Source organism: Thamnophis sirtalis, unplaced genomic scaffold (assembly GCF_051295495.1).
Source record: "Thamnophis sirtalis isolate CommonGarterSnake01/CBP01778 unplaced genomic scaffold, rThaSir2_p1.2 scaffold_3, whole genome shotgun sequence".
Lineage (NCBI taxonomy): Eukaryota > Metazoa > Chordata > Lepidosauria > Squamata > Natricidae > Thamnophis > Thamnophis sirtalis.
The window spans coordinates 96,131,537-96,153,436 of record NW_028261383.1 but is presented as its reverse complement, the minus strand read 5'-3'; the positions used below and the strand labels follow the sequence as shown (position 1 = coordinate 96,153,436).

Genomic DNA, 21,900 nt, shown 5'->3' with positions numbered 1-21,900 from the left:
CAAGTGACTTGACTATGAAGGGGATACCTATGCCTTCCCTTTCCATTGTTTTCTTATAATTAAACAGTGTAAAAACTTCATGGACACCCACATGCTTCAGTTCACTCATAGAGAAAGAGGATTTTAAAAATTGTGACTTAAAAGAGGACATTCCTGAGTTGGCACAGGGAGCTATATGTACCTGTACTTTAATCCTCTTTGAACAAGGCAGCATTTTACTAGTGTTTAAAACCCAATTGCATACTGTTTTGATAAATGAGACACAACCCAAGCTTGATAGATTCATCCAAATTCCAAGTAGTTTGGGAACAGTTTGTGGACAATATGATAAGAGTAATAATGTGATCTCTTAAATGAATCCTTTAATTTTAAGTGATTTGTCTGAAAATGAGATATGTGATAGTAAGAAGTGAAATTTCTGTTTGAATATTTCAGCTCCTAATTTGACATTACTCAGAATATGGGATTAAAACTATTCAAATTCTCATAGAGCTTTTCTACCCTGTTTGGGAATTCTGGACATGAAGTCCAAACATATCTGGAATAAGGAAAAAACCATCATCTCTTATATCTGTTTGACTTCTGTGTCTCCACATGGCAGCAGCATCTCATGATCATTGAGATCTTCATAATAGAAGCATGGTGGCTTTCATTTCAATACTGAGAAACAAATGATGGCAAATATAGATGTTGCAGGAACCAATTTGAGTCAATCACAGGGACCAGAAAACCTTCGGATTCATGCTTGGAGCCCATCCTCAGGGAACTTCTCTCTATATATGCATATGAGAAAGTTTACTGAGGATGAACTCCAGAATGAGTCCGAAACCTTGGAAGACTAAATCTTTGGTCCTAGTGACCAACTCAGATTAAATCCTGCAACATTGAAAAAACTTGTGTTAATTTCAGTTGAAATCACTGTATACATGCCTCATGGTTTCAGAGGGCATAGCAGTATGGTACCTATTGCATTGACTTATTATACATATATGTTTGTTAAGGAGCAGAAATTCCACTTTCCTTTATATGTAGTATTTACTCATTAATCTCCTTATAATTTTGGAAACCTAGTTTGATCTGTGCTTGAAGCAGCAAACAGCCAATTCCTTTGTGGCATCATCTCTGGCAATTTGTTGCATCTTGTATTTCATTGACATTCAGAATTGAGAACCTTGCAAAGGGGAAAAGTGGGGGGGGGGGGACATCTCAGATATTTGATCCAGATGTCCAGTGAGTTGATTTTGAGCATATGCTTGGTTCTAAATTTGCATGTTTTAAAATGTGTCTGGCTTCCACATTTTCGGTATGATTGGCTCTTTGGCAAGCTGCTGACAGAAGGCATCCAAAAGATGGTGACCATCTGACCTCTTTTTACCTACGGGGATTCTGAGGTTCATCGCATTCCACTGTAAAGGCCAAAGATATAACATTTCCCAGTATTTTCAGTCAAGAAAGATGCATTCAAGATACAGTGCTCAGGGACAGTTTTGTAGAAAACTAATGCGTTCAAGAACTTTTTGAAAGACAGTTCAAATATACATATGTAGATTTGCTAGGTTAAGCTTGGAAATTTATGGTTTGGGAAATATATCCTATCATCCCAGGTCAAGTTCTTTTCCTCTTTTCCCCACATTGAAATATGCCTGCTTGCAACCAAGCATGATTAAGAAACCTTCAGCATTTGCTGAATGCTACAGTGTGACTTGCCTGAACAAAAATGCTGTAACTCTTAGATTCAGTGTGGTTTTATCACATGATGCAGAGCCTGATCCAAGACGCTGTTGTTTGTCAGAGATAAAATGCAATTCTAGTTCATGGGTTCCTAGTGAAATCATATGATAGCTATTCACATGTTTTTAGCTGTTGCATGCCAAAAAAAAAAAAAAACCCCAACCTGAAGCCAGTAGCAATTCTAACAGTGCACGAGTTCAGCTTTGTCCTTTTAATCATTGGCCTGTCATAATAAGAGGTTGTTCTTGGGAGAAGTAGTGCAATCTTAAGTTCTAGCTGTGGGGGAAAAACTGGCCTTGAATCAGCTGGCTTTACATTTCTTAAACCATGGGACTAAATTCCCCAATAGTATTTAGTTTTGCCTCCAATTAAAGAATAAGAAAAGTGTGGTAAGAACATAGCCTTGAAGTGGGTAGAAGGGTGGATTTTGAATAATGGTTTATAGTTCCTTCATAAAATCAATGTCTATTTCTCTCTATAATAATACTGTAGTTTAGGGCTCTCAACTGCTGGTCTCAGTAATTTCCAGCTCTCAACTGAATTTGACAGCAGAAAGGCTGAAAATCCGAGGGCTTCTTCCTAATCTTCTCTAATACAGATGCTCTACCTGAGTTTTAGTAACAACTTCTTGGGGAATTAAAATCCATATGTTAAAAAATTGCCTATTGGTTTATTTCCTTCCACCCCAATAAAGTTGTCATTTGCAAATGTTATTATCAGGAGACCAATCTGTGATTAATAGCTGCACTTTCACTGTTTTAAATAAAGTCTGAATTTCTGTGAATCGTTTTCATTGAAGACTGTTAAAAAAAAATCAGCTCTGATCCCAAGATTTGTGGAAATGTCAGACCTCTTCAGAATAAAAGCTCATTTTTTTAATGTCTGGCTGGGAACTGGGTTTTCTCAAGTTTCTCTATAGCTTCTCCATTTCAAGGAATAGGGAAGCCTGCGTATCATGTTCCTTGCTGGTATCATTTACTGTCTTAAAAACTGCTGGCTTGAATTTAGGGACAAGCCAAGGTACTTGATAGTCCAAATGAAAGACAATATGGTAGTTAAATTTCACTTCAGCACATGCAGTGGGACATCCCACTGAGATTGGCTTGTGGGCCTGAATGACAACCTGTAGCACTTTATTGATACTTTCTGCCTGTTCAGCATCTGTTTGCTTAATCCTGGAACCATTTCTACCAAAAGCTTAAGGATTCAGAAGTTCATTGACAGCACACAGGAAGTCCATATTTAGTAACCATAATAGGATTGGCAACTTAGTTGTTAAGCAAAGCAGTCACTAAGCGAAATCACAACTATGCATTTGATCTTACATTAGTTTTCTTTGCTTTACAGACCTGTGAAGGTCATAAATGCGAAGATGGGCCATAAATAGCTAAACTAGAACTACCTGTAGATAGAATTTGCATTAAATTATGGGATCTTTGGTTTTCCTCCCTGTCTCTTAAACCAGGCTTATTAACTTTATTGGAAGGCTAAGATCCTTCTGTGGCTTTGAATGTTAAGTTGGGATATGCATTGAAAAATAATAAACACTGAATTTGATGCAGTATGATTATTTCCTGTCTATTAAGTATCATTGCTCATCTGACATTTTTAAAAATTACAATTTGGTGGGGAAACTTTTAGAGAAGACAGTGATTACCCACCTTTAAACAGAATACACTGACAACAGTGACTTGGTGGCCGTAATTGTTGTTATAAATAAATTTAAAAAGCCTTTGTATGCCAGAGACTAAAATGAAACAAATGTAACTATGACATCAACTCCAGCAGTTGAAACGAAATGCTTGCAAATTGCTCTTGTTTGCTATATTTGTTGCCAGTTATAATGGCAGCACTGACTTATGTTTGTAGACTATATTTAAAATAAATGGATCAAAAAGTGTCTGATATCAGATAGAACAGTGGTTCTCAACCTGTGGGTTGGGACTCGGGACTCCTTTGGGGGTCGAACGACACTTTCACAAGGGTCACCTAAGGCCCTCGGAAAACACATATTTTTGAAAAAATACGGAAAACATAAAATAATTTTATGGTTGGGGGGTCACCACAACATGAGGAACTGCATTAAAGGATCGCGGCATTAGGAAGGTTGAGACCCACTGAGATAGAACATGATTTCTCAAACTCAAAGGTGTATCTCTTGGAGAAGTGCAGACAGAATCAAGGGAAGAATGTTTTAGTTATACTGTTTTGCCAAAAATCTATTTTGCCAAAGGTTTGTTGTATTGTTTTTATTGTTCAGTTGTATTTAATTTTAATGTTTGAATTTTTTGGAAAGATGTGGACATTAAGATTACACTAAAAAGAGTTATGATGGCAAAAAGTTTAGTAACCTATGTGATACAGAATGAATTATTGTTTTTCCTTTAAGGCAGTCTCCTTTAAGGTAGTTTTACTTTAAGGTACTTTTAAAACCAGAAAATGTTTATTTATGTCAGTATGCATATTACAGTACTTTGGGTTTAATTTAGAAGACATACTTTAAAATGTACTGGAGCACAAATGCAATAGCTATTGGCAACTCATTTAAATCTAGATGCGTGTGTTTTCAAAACATCCTGGGAAAAGATGCAGCTGTTTTAATAAATTCCAATAGATAATAAATTCCTGTCCATCTTCAAAACTGAACTTGAAGTATTCCTCAGCTGTAATGTGTTATTTTTCAAATATTGCTCCAATAATATAATAATTGGGGGGGGTGGGGCAGATCACAAAATACAAAACCAGCAAATAGAAGTAGAAACTATTGGTAAAAGAAAGCAAAGATAATATCAATAGTAATAGGCACTTTGGCGCCATTCCAAAACATTTGGAGCACCACTTGAACGCAATCAGGGCTGACAAAATGAACATCAATTCATTTTGCAATTGCAAAGGCAGTTTTAGTTGCAACAGGTAACATTCTGCAACAATACCTTTAACACCTTCAAACAATGTTTGCTTATCCCAGGTCCTTGGGAAGAACTGGATAGGTGGATAAATATGCCAAGTTCAGTTTAAACATCTGGCTGATTGTGTGATGAACCATAATAATTTATTAAACTTGCATGCCGTCTGACTCTCAATAACTTTGGATGGCTCATAGCAATTAAAAAGAAGTTACAATAAATAAATGAAAGATACAGATAAAAAATACCAAGTGCAATGAAGCGAAGATCTCATCGTCCCTTGCCAAACACCAGGGTGAAGGGCTCATTCTTAATTAAAGAAGCCAATTAAATTGATTTTAAACAGCAGCAGAATGGAGCCCATCTGGGTCTGGGTTATCACTGTATGTGGGAGTTATTACATAGTTAAACAATGGTCTGGAGATTGCTAAGTATAATGTGGCAATTGCATCTTTTTCCTCTATCAGAAGCTCTGCAGTGATGCACCAGTGAAAGTGTTTGGAAAATGTTGCCAGCTGAAACCTGGAGGAGATAGTTCATCTTCTCTGGACAGCTCAATCAATTCCTCTTCTTCTTCTACTGAAACAAAAGAACACTGTCCAAAACTTCAGGTGAGATTCCTTTGAATTGTGCTAAAATTGTTAAAAGTGGCGGGGCCTTTGGGTAGAGAGTTCTGAGCCAAGAAGAACTTCTTTGGTGATTGTCCAATAGAACAGATGGTTGATATCATCTGAGTCTGGAATCAGACAATTACCTGCAGAATGGATGTTGTCCAGTGAACTGAACATTAATTATGAAGAGTAATGGCTAGTGGACAACCAGTTGTACAGCCAATTTCACAGTCTATGTTTACCTGGAAGTGAGGCTTGTGGAAATAAATTTAGCTTTTTAAAATATGCATATCCTAAAACTTTATTGTGGAAAGGGGCAGAGAGGCTTGAGGGCTTAGGATGCTGGCTTGACAAGCAGCACACTTGTTTTCTTATTTAAAATATTTTGAAAGGCTTGTACAGTAGAGTTCATTTTATAGAAAGTAGTTGGAACATGTTAAATGATAGATGTTTGCTTGCTGTCACTTTAAAAGGGTTATGAACTGGCATTCACTGAACCTGAGTTACACTTTAAGAGAGGTTTTGGCTACTAGTACAGGCAGTCATCTGACTGATGTATTTCTGTCATCTCACCTTGTGCTGAGAGAAGTATTTTCTATTAAGCCTTCCTAAAATAGAGTTGAGCCTTTCTATTCTTTGTAGTGGAGTAGTTCTCTGCTTAAGACTGTCTGATCCTAACAGGACACATTCTGGACAGATTCTGGATGACTTCTTGACTGATGCCAGTGGACCTGATCTCTTAGCAAAACTTTACTAAGAAAATGTTAGCCTCCCCGTTTTATCATTTACACCTTATCTTTCGGTCTCAAATACACAATATCTTTTTTTGTATTACACCAGTGAAATTGAAAATGGTAGTTTTTTAATTTTTTTAAATCTCTTCATCATGGCCAAATGTATGGGCTGATGAGGAAAGAACAGGGATTATGTTGAATTCTGTTCTTAGAATAGAAAATAAGAATAACATTTTGCAGCCTGTTATACCTCATTTAACTTCCATGTCAGATAGTTTTTTTAAAAGGATCTCTGTCTTAATCAGTGCTTTCTGCCAAGTAGTCCCATATTCAATGAATGTGTTGCATTCAGAATTGCAGAGGCAGACCACATACATACTTTGAGAGGTGCAGAGGGAGTGGTTAAGGTAAATATAAGGAACTGTATGTAAAAGACTAACACAATGGAACTTGTTTTTTTCATAAATAAATGTGCAAAGTATTTGTGAAGTTAATTTGTAAAATGTAGAATGGACAAAGGGTTTTTAGTTATCAAAAGCTGCAGGACATAATATACATGTTATTAAATGACAAGATTGTTTAAGTCTACAGACAACACTTTTTCTTACTGTTCTCCACCAGCCACTGATCTTCAGGGATCTAGTGTCTCAGGAACAGAGATTCCAACAGCCATCATAGGTAGACATTGTTGATAGTAAAATTAACATTTATGTAGCAGAGCAAACTTCATTAATAATACCTCTCTTATCCCAGCTCAGCCTGTTAATGGACAGGGACCATTTTTTTCATTCTATAATTGAATGACAAGGAGGTAATAGGCAGTGTTTTTTCTCATGATCTACACCTATGCCATGATGATAGGATGTGTGAAGGAACAACATGAATGGATTGACAATAGGTGTTTTTTCACGTATATGAGTTGAGCATTTCTTACTGTATAGAACAGTTATGGGATTAAGCAGTGACAGAGATATTAATATGTGGCAGCCATTAGAAATTATTATACATTTATTCATCCATTTTTGTCATAGAAAAATAGCTAAAATCAGTCTTGCAGGAGTCTAAAATACAGCCGTTTCTCTCTACTTTTGTGATCATTAGTATAACAACAAGTTTTGTAAACATCTACATGTTTTATTTGCATGCTGTGTAAATTCTGCTTCTAATCTGAGTGGGCAGCATTGTGAGTTACATGTAAGATACACACACACACACACAAACACCTGTAAAGAAAATTTCACACAACTTTAAAATTGGATGAACTGGAAAATTTTAACTATCCATGAGATCAGCCAAAACTCATTACCTCCTAATGCATTTCTAGAACAGATCAAGTGTGTCATGGGATGTATTGCTTCAGTAGTAATCCATGTAAATCCACTTTTTTCAGTCATCTGGGTTTTCCTCCAGAAAGAAGAAAAATCTAGCAAGTTTTCTTATAAGCTTATTTTGTTTTACATTTTGTCAATTTATCTTATTATATTTAATTTTACAATTTGGTGTAAATGTCAGTTTTGATTATAATTGACAGAAATAACTATTATAGTCCTGATGGAAAAATAACCTAGAATCTTGTTTACCATTAAAATAATTTTCTTTCCTGTCAGGCACCTTGATACTTAGAAACATTTCTCCTATTATGGTACAAAACGCTAGTACCTACGGGGTAATCAAGGCATATATTATCCTGTGGTGTGACATATGTGATTACTGCCTAACAATTTTAAGTGCTCTGACACCAGGTATGGAAAGTGTGTGAAATTCTAAGCTTGAGTGCAGAAGCTGCTGCATTCATGTTAAAAGCAGATACAATATAGTGAACTAAGCCATTCAAAGAGTTGTGCATTCTGTATTACTGGTTTAAATCCACAGGCAGAAATATCTATGGGGCAATAGACTATTATGTTGCGCTGGGTTTGTTATTTTTCTCACAGGATTTAGTTCCAATATGCACCTCTCCCATCAAATCAAATTACATCCTTTAAGGCAGAATGGCCAAATACCAAGGAGAGTATCAAAGTCCGTGTGCCTGGAGTATTTGCTCAAGATAAGAAGCGAGGAGGAAAACTGACAGCAGATCAGGCTTTTGAGGCACATGATGTCCTGCAAGGCAAGCCATAAGATAGGGGTGAACAGTTTGTTACTCCGGGACTGTGTGTGGCATCATAAGTCCCCTCTGGTCAAATGTCAGGAGTGTCTCTTCCTACTATATTGAAGTGCTAAGTCTGAAGATTGTAGCGTAAGCCCTCAAGCAGCCTTAGTGCAAAACAAGGGAAAGGGAAAGAAGAAAAAAATTGAAAACAAACCCTGTTCACATGTTCAAACACCGAATAAAATCTTGGCCCTGCCCCGTGTGTGATGTGATCCCATTCATTTTGCATCACATATGTCGGAGCCCCTGGCATCCACACCTGCCATAAAATCACAACAGTTAATGTGTGGAGAGAAGCAGCAGGTGCAGAAGATTTTGATTCTGCCCAAAGATTATTTTCAGCATGAGGAACAGCTGCCATCTACAGCAACATTTAGATAGATGAATCTAAAGAGCTAACACGAACCCGCATAAACATCTTGGTACCTGAGGATGGGGTTTATGTGTCTGTAACACACGCACTCGTCTTTTGTTGAATGTATTTATAGCTATCATGTTCCTTCATTTCCCATGCCCTACCCGAAGAATGCTTTAAAAATGATCACTGTGCAACATAATTATTAGCAGTATTTTTTTTCCAGGGTTCTCGATGTTCGTCAGATGCCAATATGCTTGGGGAGATGATGTTTGGTTCTGTGGCTATGAGCTACAAGGGTTCAACTTTAAAAATCCACCAGATTCGGTAAATATTCTTTTTTGTTATATATACAGAGATGAAATTCAGCAGGTTCTGACAGGTTCTGGAGAACCGGTAGCGGAAATTTTGAGTAGCTCGGAGAACTGGCAAATACCACCTCTGGCTGGCTTCAGAGTGGGGTGGAAATAGAGATTTTGCAGTATCCTTTACCTGAAGTGGGGAGGGAATGGGGATTTTGCAGTATCCTTCCCCTGCCATGCCCACCAAGCCACACCCGTAGAACTGGGAGTATTTTTTTTAATTCACGTGTGTGTGTGTGTGTGCGTGTGTGTGCGCGCGCATGTGTTGGAAGGGATCTTGGAGGTTTTCTAGTCCAACTCCTGCCTAGGCAGGAAACCCTATACCGTTTCAGACAAATGGCTGTCCAACATCTTCTTAAAGACTTCCAGTTGGGGCATTCACAACTTCTGGAGGCAAATTGTTCCACTGATTAATTCTTCTAACTATCAGGAAATTTCTCCTCAGTTCTAAACTGCTTCTCTCCTTGATTAGTTTTCACCCATTGCTTCTTGTTCTACCCTCAGATGCCTTGGAGAATAGTTTGACTCCCTCTCCTTTGTGGCAACCCCTGAGATATTGGAACACTGCTATCATGTCTCCCCTAATCCTTCTTTCTATTAAACTAGACATACCCAGTTCCTGCAACCGTTCTTCATATGTTTTAGTCTCCAGTCCCCTAATCATCTTTGTTACTCTTCTCTGCACTCTTTCTAGAGTCTCCACATCTTTTCCACATCGTGGCGACCAAAACGGAATGCTGTATTCCAAGTGTGGCCTTACCAAGGCATTATAAAGTGGTATTAACACTTCACGTGATCTTGATTCTATCCTTCTGTTTATGCAGCCTAGAACTGTGTTGGCTTTTTTGGCAGCTGCTGCACACTGCTGGCTCATATTTAAATGGTTGTCCACTAGGACTCCAAGATCCCTCTCACAGTTACTACTACTGAGCAAGGTACCACCTATACTGTACCTGTGCATTTCATTTTTGTTGCCTAAATGTAGAACCTTACTCTTTTCACCATTGAATTTCTTTTTATTAGATAGTGCCCAATGTTCAAGTTTGTCAAGATCCTTCTGTATCTTAAGCCTGTCTTCTGGAGTGTTGGCTATTCCTGCCAGCTTGGTGTCATCTGCAAAAGTTCCCCATTTATTCCCTAATCCAAATCATTGATAAAGATGTTGAAGAGTACTGGACCTAAAACAGAGCCTTGGGGTACTCCACTGCATACTTCCCTCCATGCTGATGCAGTTCCATTGAGGACTACACGTTGAGTGCGGTGGAGAGCTCCCATACACCCTCCCAATGAAACATATTTCCTGTCCTTCAGTTTTTATCAGGGATTTATAGTAAATTCAATAGCTGTGTATATTGGACTGTATACAGTGTGCCAGTAGTGGGAAAGAGATGAACAGTTAGGTGTGCATGATGTTCCATAGGCATTTTGTAGCCCAGAAACCCAAATTGATTGTGATTACTGAAAACTGACAACATACTTGGATGCTATGGGAAATATGAGGTGGGAAATAAATATGGAGTGTAAATCCTAAGTAGGCATGTGATTATTTAAAAATGGCCCAAACCTTCCAAAACTCTTCCCAGGACCCTCCCAGGTAGCCCTACCCATTTTATAGCCTTCATTGCCTTAATGACGTCAAAGCCCTCCATCACCCCTGCTATAGTCAAATACTTCTTTCCAGAATTTTATATTGTTGATTATTTGCAGAATAATTTTAATTATCTGTTTTTGATATGCTTATCCCCAGCTGGTTACTTTATGTGCTTTTCATCTGTATACATTTAAAGACAGAATCCCACAGTTCGCAAATAAGCATGCTGTTCCATTATTACCCTAGTTATCCTTCAGTGCGAAAAAACATGGAATACATAATTTTTACAGAAAAAATAACGCTGCCATCTGTTAAGCTCATCACAGGGTGGGTTGAATCTACAGAAGTTAAAGTTGATTATGATGGGATTTAAGAGCAATAGTAGACCCATATATTTGGGAAATTACGAATAATTTTGTACAGAGAAGTTCTCTGAAGATGGGCTCCAGCACGAGAGCTTGAAAGACAAAACTTTTCATCCCACTGACCAATCCAGATTGGATCCTGCAATAATTTTATAAAGTAAAATTGAACTTTACAATGAGCTTCCTCGAAACAAGGCTCTCAGAAAAGTATTATCGCATGACTGTTTCTTTCTTAAAATTCAGGGCAGGATTGTTGGTTTCTGGTGTTCAGTATTGCTTTTATGTGCTTATATGTGCTTCATGCCTAAAACTGAGATGTGTTTATGATGATTAGCTGACATGGGGGGAAAGCAAATGAATCCTATTTTAATATAATGAAATAAATTGTTTAATTTTTTTCCTTTAGCCCACTATTTTTGGGGAATGCTTTGGAAATGTTCATTTAGTAATGAATTTAGTAGAATTTAGGTTGAGAATTTGCTTCTCAACCTCAGCAACTTTTAAGAGGCGTGGACTTCAACTCCCAGAATCCGCCAGCTAGTATGCCTGCTGGGGAATTCTGGGAGTTGAAGTCCACACCTCTTAAAAGTTGAGAAGCACTCTTTTGGAGAGACTATGACACTAGTGCCCCTATGAATAGGGATTGTTGTTTGGTGAGGACATATTTTCATTCTTATTCTCTTGGCTTCACAGCTCTCCTCCACAACTTATGCTGAGCAAAGTTTTTACAGCTCGAACAGGAAGCAGTATTTATGGAAGTTTAAACACGTGAGTACATTAGAAAGAGCATGTGATCATTAGGAAGTGATAGAGACTGGTGTTTTTGGTTTCTTCCGGAGAATAGATTGTCTCTTTCTAGTTCCTTTTTCCCCTCTAAGGATTCCTCTTTCATTCTTAGAAGACATAAGGGTGCAGTGGGAAAAGGGGGAAAGGAAGGTAAGACACAGCTGATAACCAAAGGCAAACATCACAGCACAAGATTGTTTTTTTTTCTTTCTTTCCTGTAGGCTTCAAGACAGTCTTGAGTTTATTAATCAAGATAATAATACTTTGAAGCCAGATCATACCACAGTTATGAATGGACTGCTTATGAACATAGGTAATTTTCTTATTTGCAAGATAAGACCTTAATGATAACGATTGACACAGATTGATCTGACCCATACTAAAATATCTTTTTAAAGAAATGCTATGGATTAGGGGCTAAGGCAGCCATTACTCTCAGTTAAAGCTCATGACACTTGAAAATGTTTGCTGCGGTGTGACTATTTGGAAGAAGTTGATGATGTCAGTTGAAATCTCTTTATGAGAATAACCATTAGTTTAACATAAACCACAAAGTGTTCCCCTTATTAAACTATATTCTAATTATATAAAACTACACTATTTAAAATTTAAACATGTGCATGTCACAAAATATTATATATTTATTATCATGTGAATATGTAAAGAATGTGATATGAGAGGTATAGTTCATAGTTCCAGTTGGTTTGTTCAGTTGTTGTTTTTAGTTTATTTTAAATACCTACATTCGCTTTCATTCTACATTTCAGGGCAATCACAACAATATAATATAATAATATAATAACAAATAACATCTTTAAAATATTAAATCTGGTAATAAATAAAAATGCCTGGCAAAGGAGTTTTCACCTGACCCCAAAATATTGTAATACAGGCATCAGGCTTGTGTCTTTAAAACCACTCCATTGATCAGTAATGGCCAACCTTTTCGGCACTGATTGCTGAAAAGGGAGCAAGTGCATGCTCGTCGGAGCCGCAACCTGGAAGAGGAGCTGTCCAGGTGGCATGTGCATGCCAGAAAATGAACTACCGGGTTTTGGTGCGCGCATGCGCATCAGCCAGCTAGTCTTCTGGTTACTGGTGCGCATGCACATATGCCAATCAGCTGACTGGCATGCATGTTCACGGCGGAAAATGGAAGAATAGCTCTTCCAGTTTCCAGCAATGGCCAGATGATTGTTGTGTGCACATGCGTGTCCGAAACCCGAAAGAGGAATGGGCAACACTGTGCGTGTCAGGCAACATGGCTCCACATGCCACTTCAGGGACGCATGCCATAGGTTGACCATCAAGGTCATAGATGGTGAAAGGAGAATCATATAGCCCCCAATAAAGAAAAACACTTCAGAAAAAGATGCTAAAAGCTGACATGGGACAGTTCCCTCCAAAGTTTGCATAATAAGCAGCACCTAGGAATGAAAATTGTGACAGTTGTATTCTTTATCAGTTGAATCTCTGGCAAGGCTATGTAGCTGCTTTGCAGGAACCTCAACAAGTGAATGTAGGGCATGGAACACAACTATCAGTCTCCTGAAAGGATTGCAGTGATAACTCAGCTGCCACTAATAAAAATTATCCTTGCTGACCTTGGTTGTCATCACAGCCTGCAGAGACAATGATGGATCTATTGATCCATGAATATGTTTCATATGCCATATACATGACATAACTCACTTCAACTGCTTTGGACACATGACAGCAGTAGGAGGAAAATTTAACAGGAGCACACTTGTTTTCAAACAAGAAAACTGGCTTGCTCTTCCCAAAGTTTTTAAGTTGACTTGGGAGACAGTCAAGTCGAACTCAGAGGTCCCCACTTCATACCATGCTGCAGCCTCCACCTGTGCCCCAAAAATACTGCTCTTCAGATTTCAGGGAGCCTTTGTAATGTTGCATAATTGTTCAGAGAAGCTGGAGAAATTCTAATGGGTGCCTTGCATTCCCCCTCTTGATTTAGCTACTCTTTATTTTTTAAGCATTTAAGCCACATGGTGACTTTGAGCCAGTCACTCTCCTTTAGCCCTTCAAAGAAAGAAAGCAAGGCATGTCCAAAATATTTGCCAAGACAATTGCAGACAGAATTTCTTGATTTCTTGCCCAGACAGAAATCAAGACTGACTCAAACACACACACACACACACACACACACACACACACACACACAATGGAAAAGAGAAGAATAAGTTTTATTAACCATGATTATGTTTACTGGAGGTTTTGGCTGCTGTTTGCTGCCCTTACTCATATAGCTGTTCCTCAGCAGCCTAATTAATCTTCAATAATAGCACTCTGCCAAGAATATGATGATCCAGACAAAATCCATTGCTTTTCCTATAAGGCCTATCATTTATATGTGTTACCCAAGGCACCATCTGTTTGAGCACAATGATTTCAGACTAAGCACCCACACAGTTTATGTAGTTAGTTGCTAGTGTTTAAAATGAATTATTTGGCTTTCTAGTGCCAAAACCCATAGGTCGGCTGAAAGATCAATGCATACTGAACTTATATATTGGGATTGCTTCATCCTTGGATGAATGATTCACTCAATACCCTTTTTATCCATTTATTTAATCAATATCACTCACCTTTTAGAAACCAACTTGGTTTTAATAGAAAGAAAAAGTTCAGGAACATAAAACAAAATTTATTTTTACTTATGGAATCCTGTTGCTTTCATGTACATCTTAAAATAATTGAAATATAGTTTTCTGATTCCTGCAAACTACAACATAACATATTCATTTTAACTGTTGCTGTCCTTCCTCTCTATCCTTTACTAAATTTAAACTTCCCCAGCAGAGAACGACAGATCACTACAATGGACAAGAGTTGCAATTCTGATTCAAAGTGTAACTGCAAGCCAGTTTTATGTTCAAATGGGTTGGTACTGTGGGCAGTGGCATGGAAAGGAAGCTTTGTGTGCACTAGGCACCGTATAATGAAATAATGTCAGTGTGGTAGGATCTATAAATATAACCTAGGTTTATAAAACGAGTGTTAATCTATAATTACATAATGTAAAAGTAGCATAAATGAAGCTGCTCGGTATTGTATTCCTTAATGCTGCTTACTTATCTATGCCCAGTTTAAGAGTTGTTGACTTAACAGATATGTAAGTTTGTAATATCAAAAGGAAATGGAAAATGAATGGCTAGTGCAAATAGCTAAATGAATAGGTGACTTACGACTACATTTGGGACCAAAATCTTGGGTGTTGAACAAAACAGTCATTAAGTGAAACATACAAGACTGTTTCTCTCAACAACTGTGATTTGGGCACTTCTGGTTGTGGTCTTTAAGCCATCTCATGAGTTAATTGGATGAAGTTCTAGGGAAGGTATTATGGGGTGCCTTTAGGGGGGGGGAGAAGACCCTGGAGGTTCCACTCAGGAGCTGAAAACCCTCCCTACCAAAATTCAAGCAGCATTTTCAGCACCTGAGTAAAGAGACACTTGTGCATGGCTTAGGCTGGATTTCCCAGGGCCTGCCCCACCCACCTGAGGCATTCCACAATGAGGCTCCCTCTCCACCTTCTGCTTGGGTTTTGCCTCCCTCTTGTCTTGGGGGGGGGTTGCCTAAAAGAGCTGCCTGCTAAAGGATTTCAGGTCCCCTTTATGGACATAAGGGAACTCCTTTGCTGGGGTGCAGGAGTGGAGCTAAAATCTTTAGAATTTCAACACTGTTTTTGCACCCTGCTGAAGAAATTCAGCTCTTTCACTGCATGGAAGAGAATTCGTTTGATAGGGTGCAAAAACGGAGCTGAAATTCTGAAGAATCTTGAGGATTTCAGCTCCATTTTTGCACCCCATCAAATGAGTTCCGTTCCTCTCTGCAGGCAGCTCTTTCAGCCCACCTTTAGAGATGAAAGGAAGCTATCTTTGTAGGGGGACAGCAGCTTTCACTCTTTCCTGCCAGCTTCCCCACTGATTTTCTGCGGAAGCCACCAGAGAAGATAGCAAATGATGATCACATGATCGTGGGGTGTTTGGCAACCAGTCATAGTAAATGCAAATAGGTTGCCAAGTACCCAGATTGTAATCTTGGGACCATGGGTGTGTGTGCAACATTTTGCAACAGGCAGAAATTCTTTATGGGCCATAAAGCACCCTTTTTGAGACCACTGTAATTCTGGACCTACATTAACCAATAGTAGCATGTCTAAGATTGTATATACACACTGGAATAATTACAGTCTCCTGAATAAAGGAAATTGCTTTTTACTAACCATTGATCTTAATAACAGCCCATTTGTATGTATTTTTTAAAACCTAAAGAGAAACCTAAACCTATTTTACTTTTATACGTCACTTGATGCAGTATATTAAGAAATATAATTATTTTTCTGTCGTTTTGAATATTAAAAACCATACAAACCTAGATTAATGCATAATCCGCTCATCAATATTTGTTTACAGTCCATGCTTCAGAGTCAGGCAGTACAAAAATGAGTTAATCTGTAACCAGAGAATTCTAGAAGCTAAATCAAATAGAAAGAATACTTATGAGTCATTGATTCTTGCTAATTCTTAGGTTTTTCAGAAGGTTGTTGTGTGCTTTTGTATGTGGGTGAGCCAACCTTTCCAACTTATCTTTCTCCTGGTGGAACACTTAGTACTTCTGCTTACTATTTTTTGAAGCAACTAGAAAAGAATTTTTGTCACTGTGCAGCTGTTTGAATATTAAAATACATGCCTACACACACACACATGCACACACGCACACACGCACACACACACACACACACACACAGTGAAGAGAAGTCCTGGATTCAATATTCATCACTGTTATTCATGGAGGTAGTCCTTTATTTATGACTTAATGGAATCTGGAATTTCTGTCATAGGTCATGACGGTCGTAAGTTGAAGCACCTGTGTGACCAAGTCTAACTTTATGACTTTTTTGTGGCAGGAGCTTTATAATGTTGATACACACACACACACACACACACACAAACACACAAAATTATCAATACAGTTATATAATTCTAGCCCATCCATCCATCCATCGATCTATATATCCTGTTTCCCTGAAAGTAAGATCTCCCCAGATAATAAGCCCAATTGGGCTTTTGAGCACATGCGCTAAAATAAGCCCTCCCCTGAAAATAAGCCCTCCCCCAAAATATTACCACACAGCAGCAGCCATGAGGTGACCACGCTCGCCACCTCCTGCACCTCAAAAATAATATCTCCCCAAAAATAAGGTCAAGCACTTATTTCAGGGATCAAAAGAAAATAAGACCCTGTCTTATTTTCAGGGAAACACGGTATCTATCTATCTATCTATCTATCTATCTATCTATCTATCTATCTATCTATCTATCTATCCATCCATCCATCCATCCATCCATCCATCCATCCATCCATCCATCCATCCATCCATCCATCCATCCACCCACCCACCCACCCATCCACCCTACCTACCTACCGACCTACCTACCTACCTACCTACCTACCTACCTACCTACCTACCTACCTACCTACCTACCTACCTACCTATCATTATCAATATAGTTCTATAATACTAGTTCACCAATCAATGTATTTATATGGCTGTTCTAAAAATGCCAGAAACTAACAAAAGACATCAAATATTATGATCACATGACCAAAAATACTTCAACCAGCCATAGAGATGAGCCAGTTGACAAGTGCCTGAAATGCTGTCATATGACCAGAGGGGTTTGTGTAGTCATCAGAACTCTGGAAATGAATCATAAATAGCTTTTGGGGGATGCGTTGTAACTTTGAATGGTCACTAAGCGACCAGTTGTAAGTTGAGAACTCCCCGTACTAGTGATTTACACCTAAAATCTGTGATCAAAGGATACTGTTCTTATTTTCTTCTGACAGAAGAGAAAGTACAAGGAATGCTTTTCTTTCATTCAACTCAAAACATTTTTTATCTTTCTTGCAAAGTGTGTGTGGGGGGGGGGGATTCATACACAGGGCCAGAATTCCAGGCACAGCATGTAGTATTAGCTTCCATTTGCTTTGGTGAAAATATTATGACATTTCTTTGGTTAGAAACAAGATGTGAACGTGAAATTACTCAGAGGCATAAGGGAGATAAAGGTCTCCTTTCATTTCATTTTCCGGCAATAAATCAATCCCACAAGGATTTGGATGAGGCTAAGAAGAAAAAAATATCTGTCGTTCATTAGAGCTGGAAAATTGGGTTGAACTGAAACTTGGGGCAGAAGGCAAGGTTGTAGATCATCTTTTGAAGGGACCATGGGGATATGTCAAAGGGATGTAGAACTGTGCCCTAGGCATTATGTCTTTGTTTCTGTCAGCTCTGGCTTCATTGCCATGGAAATGGTAAGAGGGCAAGAAGGCAACTCCTGTTAGAAGGCTGCAATCTAGAAGGCTGAGGGATAGTATTATCAAAGTGATTTGCCTCCCTCATGTCATATTTCATATGTGGAAGTTATGTGTGCATGCGCAAGTACACAAATTACAGGTAGTCCTCAACTTACGACCACAATTGAGCTCAAAATTTATGTTAAGCTAAGTGGGAAATTTGTTAAGTCCTATTTTATTACTTTTCTTACATTTATTAAGTGAATCACTGCAGTTGTTAAATTAGTGGCACCGTTGTTAAGTGAACTTTGCTTGTCAGAAAGTCACAAAAGGTGATCACATGATCCCGAGACACTGCACCTGTCATAAATATAACAAAAAGTTGTCAAACATCCAAATGTAAATCACATGACGATGGAGATGCTGCAGAGGGCATAAGGGTGAAAAATGGTTATTATAAGTCACTTTTTTCAGTGCCGTTGTAACTTTGAGAGATCACTAAATGAACTGTTGTAAATCGAGGACTACTCGTTGTTCCTTTAAAATATTTTAATCTGCTTTCAAAATAGATGATTTATGTTATGGGTTTACTATGAGGATTTGTGAATTGAGACAATTGGGGGAAGGGGAAGAATTCTGAACCTTATAAAGAGAATTTTTATTAAGTAAGGCTTATTCTCTGCACAGGTACATATAAACATTGAAAGCAGAAGGCATCCCTTCAGCCAGTGGTGGGATTCAGCCAGTTCGCGCCACTTCAGGAGAAACAGTTGTTAAATTTCTGAGCAATTTGATGAACTGGTTGTTGGAAGAAATCATTAGAGCAGAGAACTGGTTGTTAAATTATTTGAAGTGGGATTCAAATAATTTAACAACCAGTTCTCTGCATTCAGCCCAGAAAAAAATAAGAAAATAACTGCTTTGGTAGATAAAGATAATTCTTCTATGTTTATAAAATTATTAGGTACTTGGTGTATCATCATACTAATACAAGTCTGTTCTAAGAGTGCAAAAAATCAGGACCGTCTATATACAGTATATACACATGTTATAATTATTTGAAGCTTTTACCTCATATACTGATTTATTCAGAAGGGGGGGAAAAAGAAACCTCCTGCATTAAAACTGATATGTAAATCTGGGAAGGCAGTGCAATTTGAAGTCCTCTACTGTATTCAGCTGTAAAAGGTGTGGGTTTTCTTGTGTTTGTGGGTCTGCGTTTGTGTTGGCTTACATCTTCCCTTCCCCTCCACGGAATCTGTTCTGCTTTACTAACTTCATTCTTTCATGTGTATTTTACATTTTGCCATGTAGGTTTCTCACAGCTTTGCAGCCCTAGGCGGGCATTCTCTGAACAAGGTCCGCTCCGCCTGATCCGGAGCGCCTCTTTCTTTGCAGGTTTGCTATGTGCTGTATGGATAGTCTAGTTGGTTTGACAAATCTGAGTGGATCTGTAGTTTGGCCTTGGAAATAAGACCCTTAGTCACAGAAGAGAGGATAAGCTCTCACCCCACTCCTGCCAAAAGTGAAATCCCTGTTGTCTTCAATTCACGTCAAACCGAGGAAATCATTTGGGGTTTGGAAATCCCTAACAATATTATAGGGATTACTCATTAGCTTCCGCAAAACTGAATTAATCTTAATGATAAAAAAAAACATTTTATTTCACCATTTGCCTAAACCTGAACTAAGCGTCTCCTGTTTGGCTTTCCACTATCCAAGTTTTATTTCCATGGCTGATTTAGATTTTTTTTCCCCCGTGGATCTGCAAATCTATGATTTCTGAAATAATTATGATCAAGAAACTTTTGATTTGGCAGATTGGAGTTCTAGCTTCTGCTTAGAATTTCGCCTCTGGTGAATAAGAATTGGCTGCAAATGCAGATAGTGTCATGCTTAGTTGAAGAAGCAATAGAAGTGCAAATCCAGATCTGATGCGTCGTAGAGCACCTATCCTATAGTGCTTGTCATATTCTTCTTTTCATTCTAGCACTGCTTATAGCTTGGTACCAAGTGCTTTTGCTCCATGGCTAATCTCCCTTTTTCGATAATATTTCGTTTCTGTTGAAATGAAGATGTGGGCTGCAAATACTGCCTGAACCTTTGTAGAAGCTACTGTGTATGACTAGATCTGCTTTGCAGCCTTTCTTGGTGATGGGTATGCCTTGCTGTTATTTTCAAAGTTCTAAATGAAGTCACCAATGAGCATGATTATTTGGTAAATTAAATGGAGCATGAGATGGTGAGAAAGGTTTTGTGAACTTGGATTAATGGCTGGTCTTCTCTGCATAGTTCACAGCAACCCTATGGACATGCCTGGCCGAGAACTGAGTGAAGACAGAGACAGTGGAATTGCAAGATCTGGTAATATTATTTATTGGTAACATAAGGGCCTGGGTTTTTCTTTATTGTATATTTATTTTGTCATTGTATATTTGTTTTGGTTGGATTACTAAGGCTTAATATGTTTTTTTATCTGGTACAATACTGAACTTATTGAGCCAATACTGAGCCAATTCTTCTTTCATTCATGGTAAGCAAACCATGGCTTAGCATAAGATTCCTTGCTAGTTCAGCAAAAGCATAAAATGTATTAGGCATTCTTAAGAATAACTCGCCAAACAGTTTGCTGAATGCTGTAGCTTGAAAAGACTCAAATCTTGTTTTAACAGAAAGAAATATTGTATTAAAAAGGTATCGCTGTGGGGTTAGATAATTTTACGAAAAGTCTTTGACAGTGGAGGCAGCCGCTAAAAAAAACATTTCTTCCAGTGCATCCTGGGCATATAAGTCTATAGACAGGATGCAAAACAAAATAAATATGGATAGTAGTCTGTATCTGACATCTGGGTTACTTTATAGTCTCTTTTATAGAAGAAGAAGCAACATATAACCACTACAGAAAGGAGAAAGCCTTTTAAGCAATAATTGTTACGTATGTTCAGGTTTTGCTTCTCACATTCACAAAATAAACCTATGTTTCATGAATGAAATGTTTTTTTAAATGCAATCCCCCCCCCTTTTTTTTAATTGTTGCAGCATCTCTTAGCAGCCTGCTTATCACTCCTTTTCCATCTCCGGGTTCTTCACTGAACAGAAGCTGTGCTAGCAGTTACCAACGGCGCTGGCGTCGCAGTCAGACGACAAGCTTGGAGAATGGAGTCTTCCCAAGATGGTGAGCAGATTGGAAATGCTGTTTGAATTTCCACATGATGTGCATAAGTGTGATTGGCTGACTGCCTGGAAGCCAACATCTTGGTGCACCTTTCAGTGCTCCTGCAAGAGAGTAAATATTTTAGGATAATGGTGCGAACATAGAATGTAGCTTAATGTACATTTTATGTTGCGGGTTTCCCTTGGGCATTAGAGTTGTGTCCCTAATCATTTGAAACAGAATTACCCCCAGTCACTTTACTCCATATTATTTCCCAGTATCTAAATGACTCCTTTTAATTCAGTGGGGTTTACTTCCCCCACTCCCAACTTACCTTATTTGAAAAGTATGAAAAGAAACTAGAGCATACTGTTTTATGGGACATTCATGTTGCAATAGACTATAAGCCTACTGCAACATAAAGTCTCATGAAGATATGGGTTAAGAAGGGGCAAACAGACAAAAGCCCAGGTAGGAGATGGCGGAGACTGGCAAAGCTATTTGTGAGAAAGCTGAATATGAACTGGCAGTGTGAGATAGCTTCCAAATATCGGGAAATTATCATTCTATTATATTTATTACTGAGTCAGCTTCACTTCCATTATTGTCTCCAATTCTGGGCACTAAAAGAAGAAATTGGAGAAAATGGAAGAGTTTCTTAAAAGAATAACAAAGACCATTTAAATTTAAGTCCTGTGAAGAAAAATGGAAAGAACTGGGAATGTTTAGTTTTGGGAAGATGAAAAAAATGTGATGGAATATTTCAAACTCTTGAAGTGATGTAACAAAGAATGCAGTTCTTTGTTTGGAATAACAGAGTTAACATGAC

The 21,900-nt window shown here is 38.2% G+C and overlaps 1 protein-coding gene across 3 annotated transcripts in view; it reads left to right on the top strand.

The window, feature by feature from the left end:
• The window catches only part of FNIP1 (folliculin interacting protein 1), a 102,890-nt gene that overhangs the window by 53,074 nt on the left and 27,916 nt on the right, over positions 1-21,900 (top strand). For 2 of the 3 annotated variants that reach the window (XM_014051998.2, XM_014051999.2), the window contains exons 3-9: positions 5,105-5,248; positions 8,716-8,816; positions 11,501-11,575; positions 11,815-11,906; positions 19,232-19,315; positions 20,210-20,281; positions 20,957-21,092. In XM_014051998.2, the coding sequence (XP_013907473.2) occupies positions 5,105-5,248; positions 8,716-8,816; positions 11,501-11,575; positions 11,815-11,906; positions 19,232-19,315; positions 20,210-20,281; positions 20,957-21,092 (704 nt within the window). The remainder of the gene's footprint in view (positions 1-5,104; positions 5,249-8,715; positions 8,817-11,500; positions 11,576-11,814; positions 11,907-19,231; positions 19,316-20,209; positions 20,282-20,956; positions 21,093-21,900) is intronic. The other variant, XM_014052001.2, reaches the window with a different exon arrangement.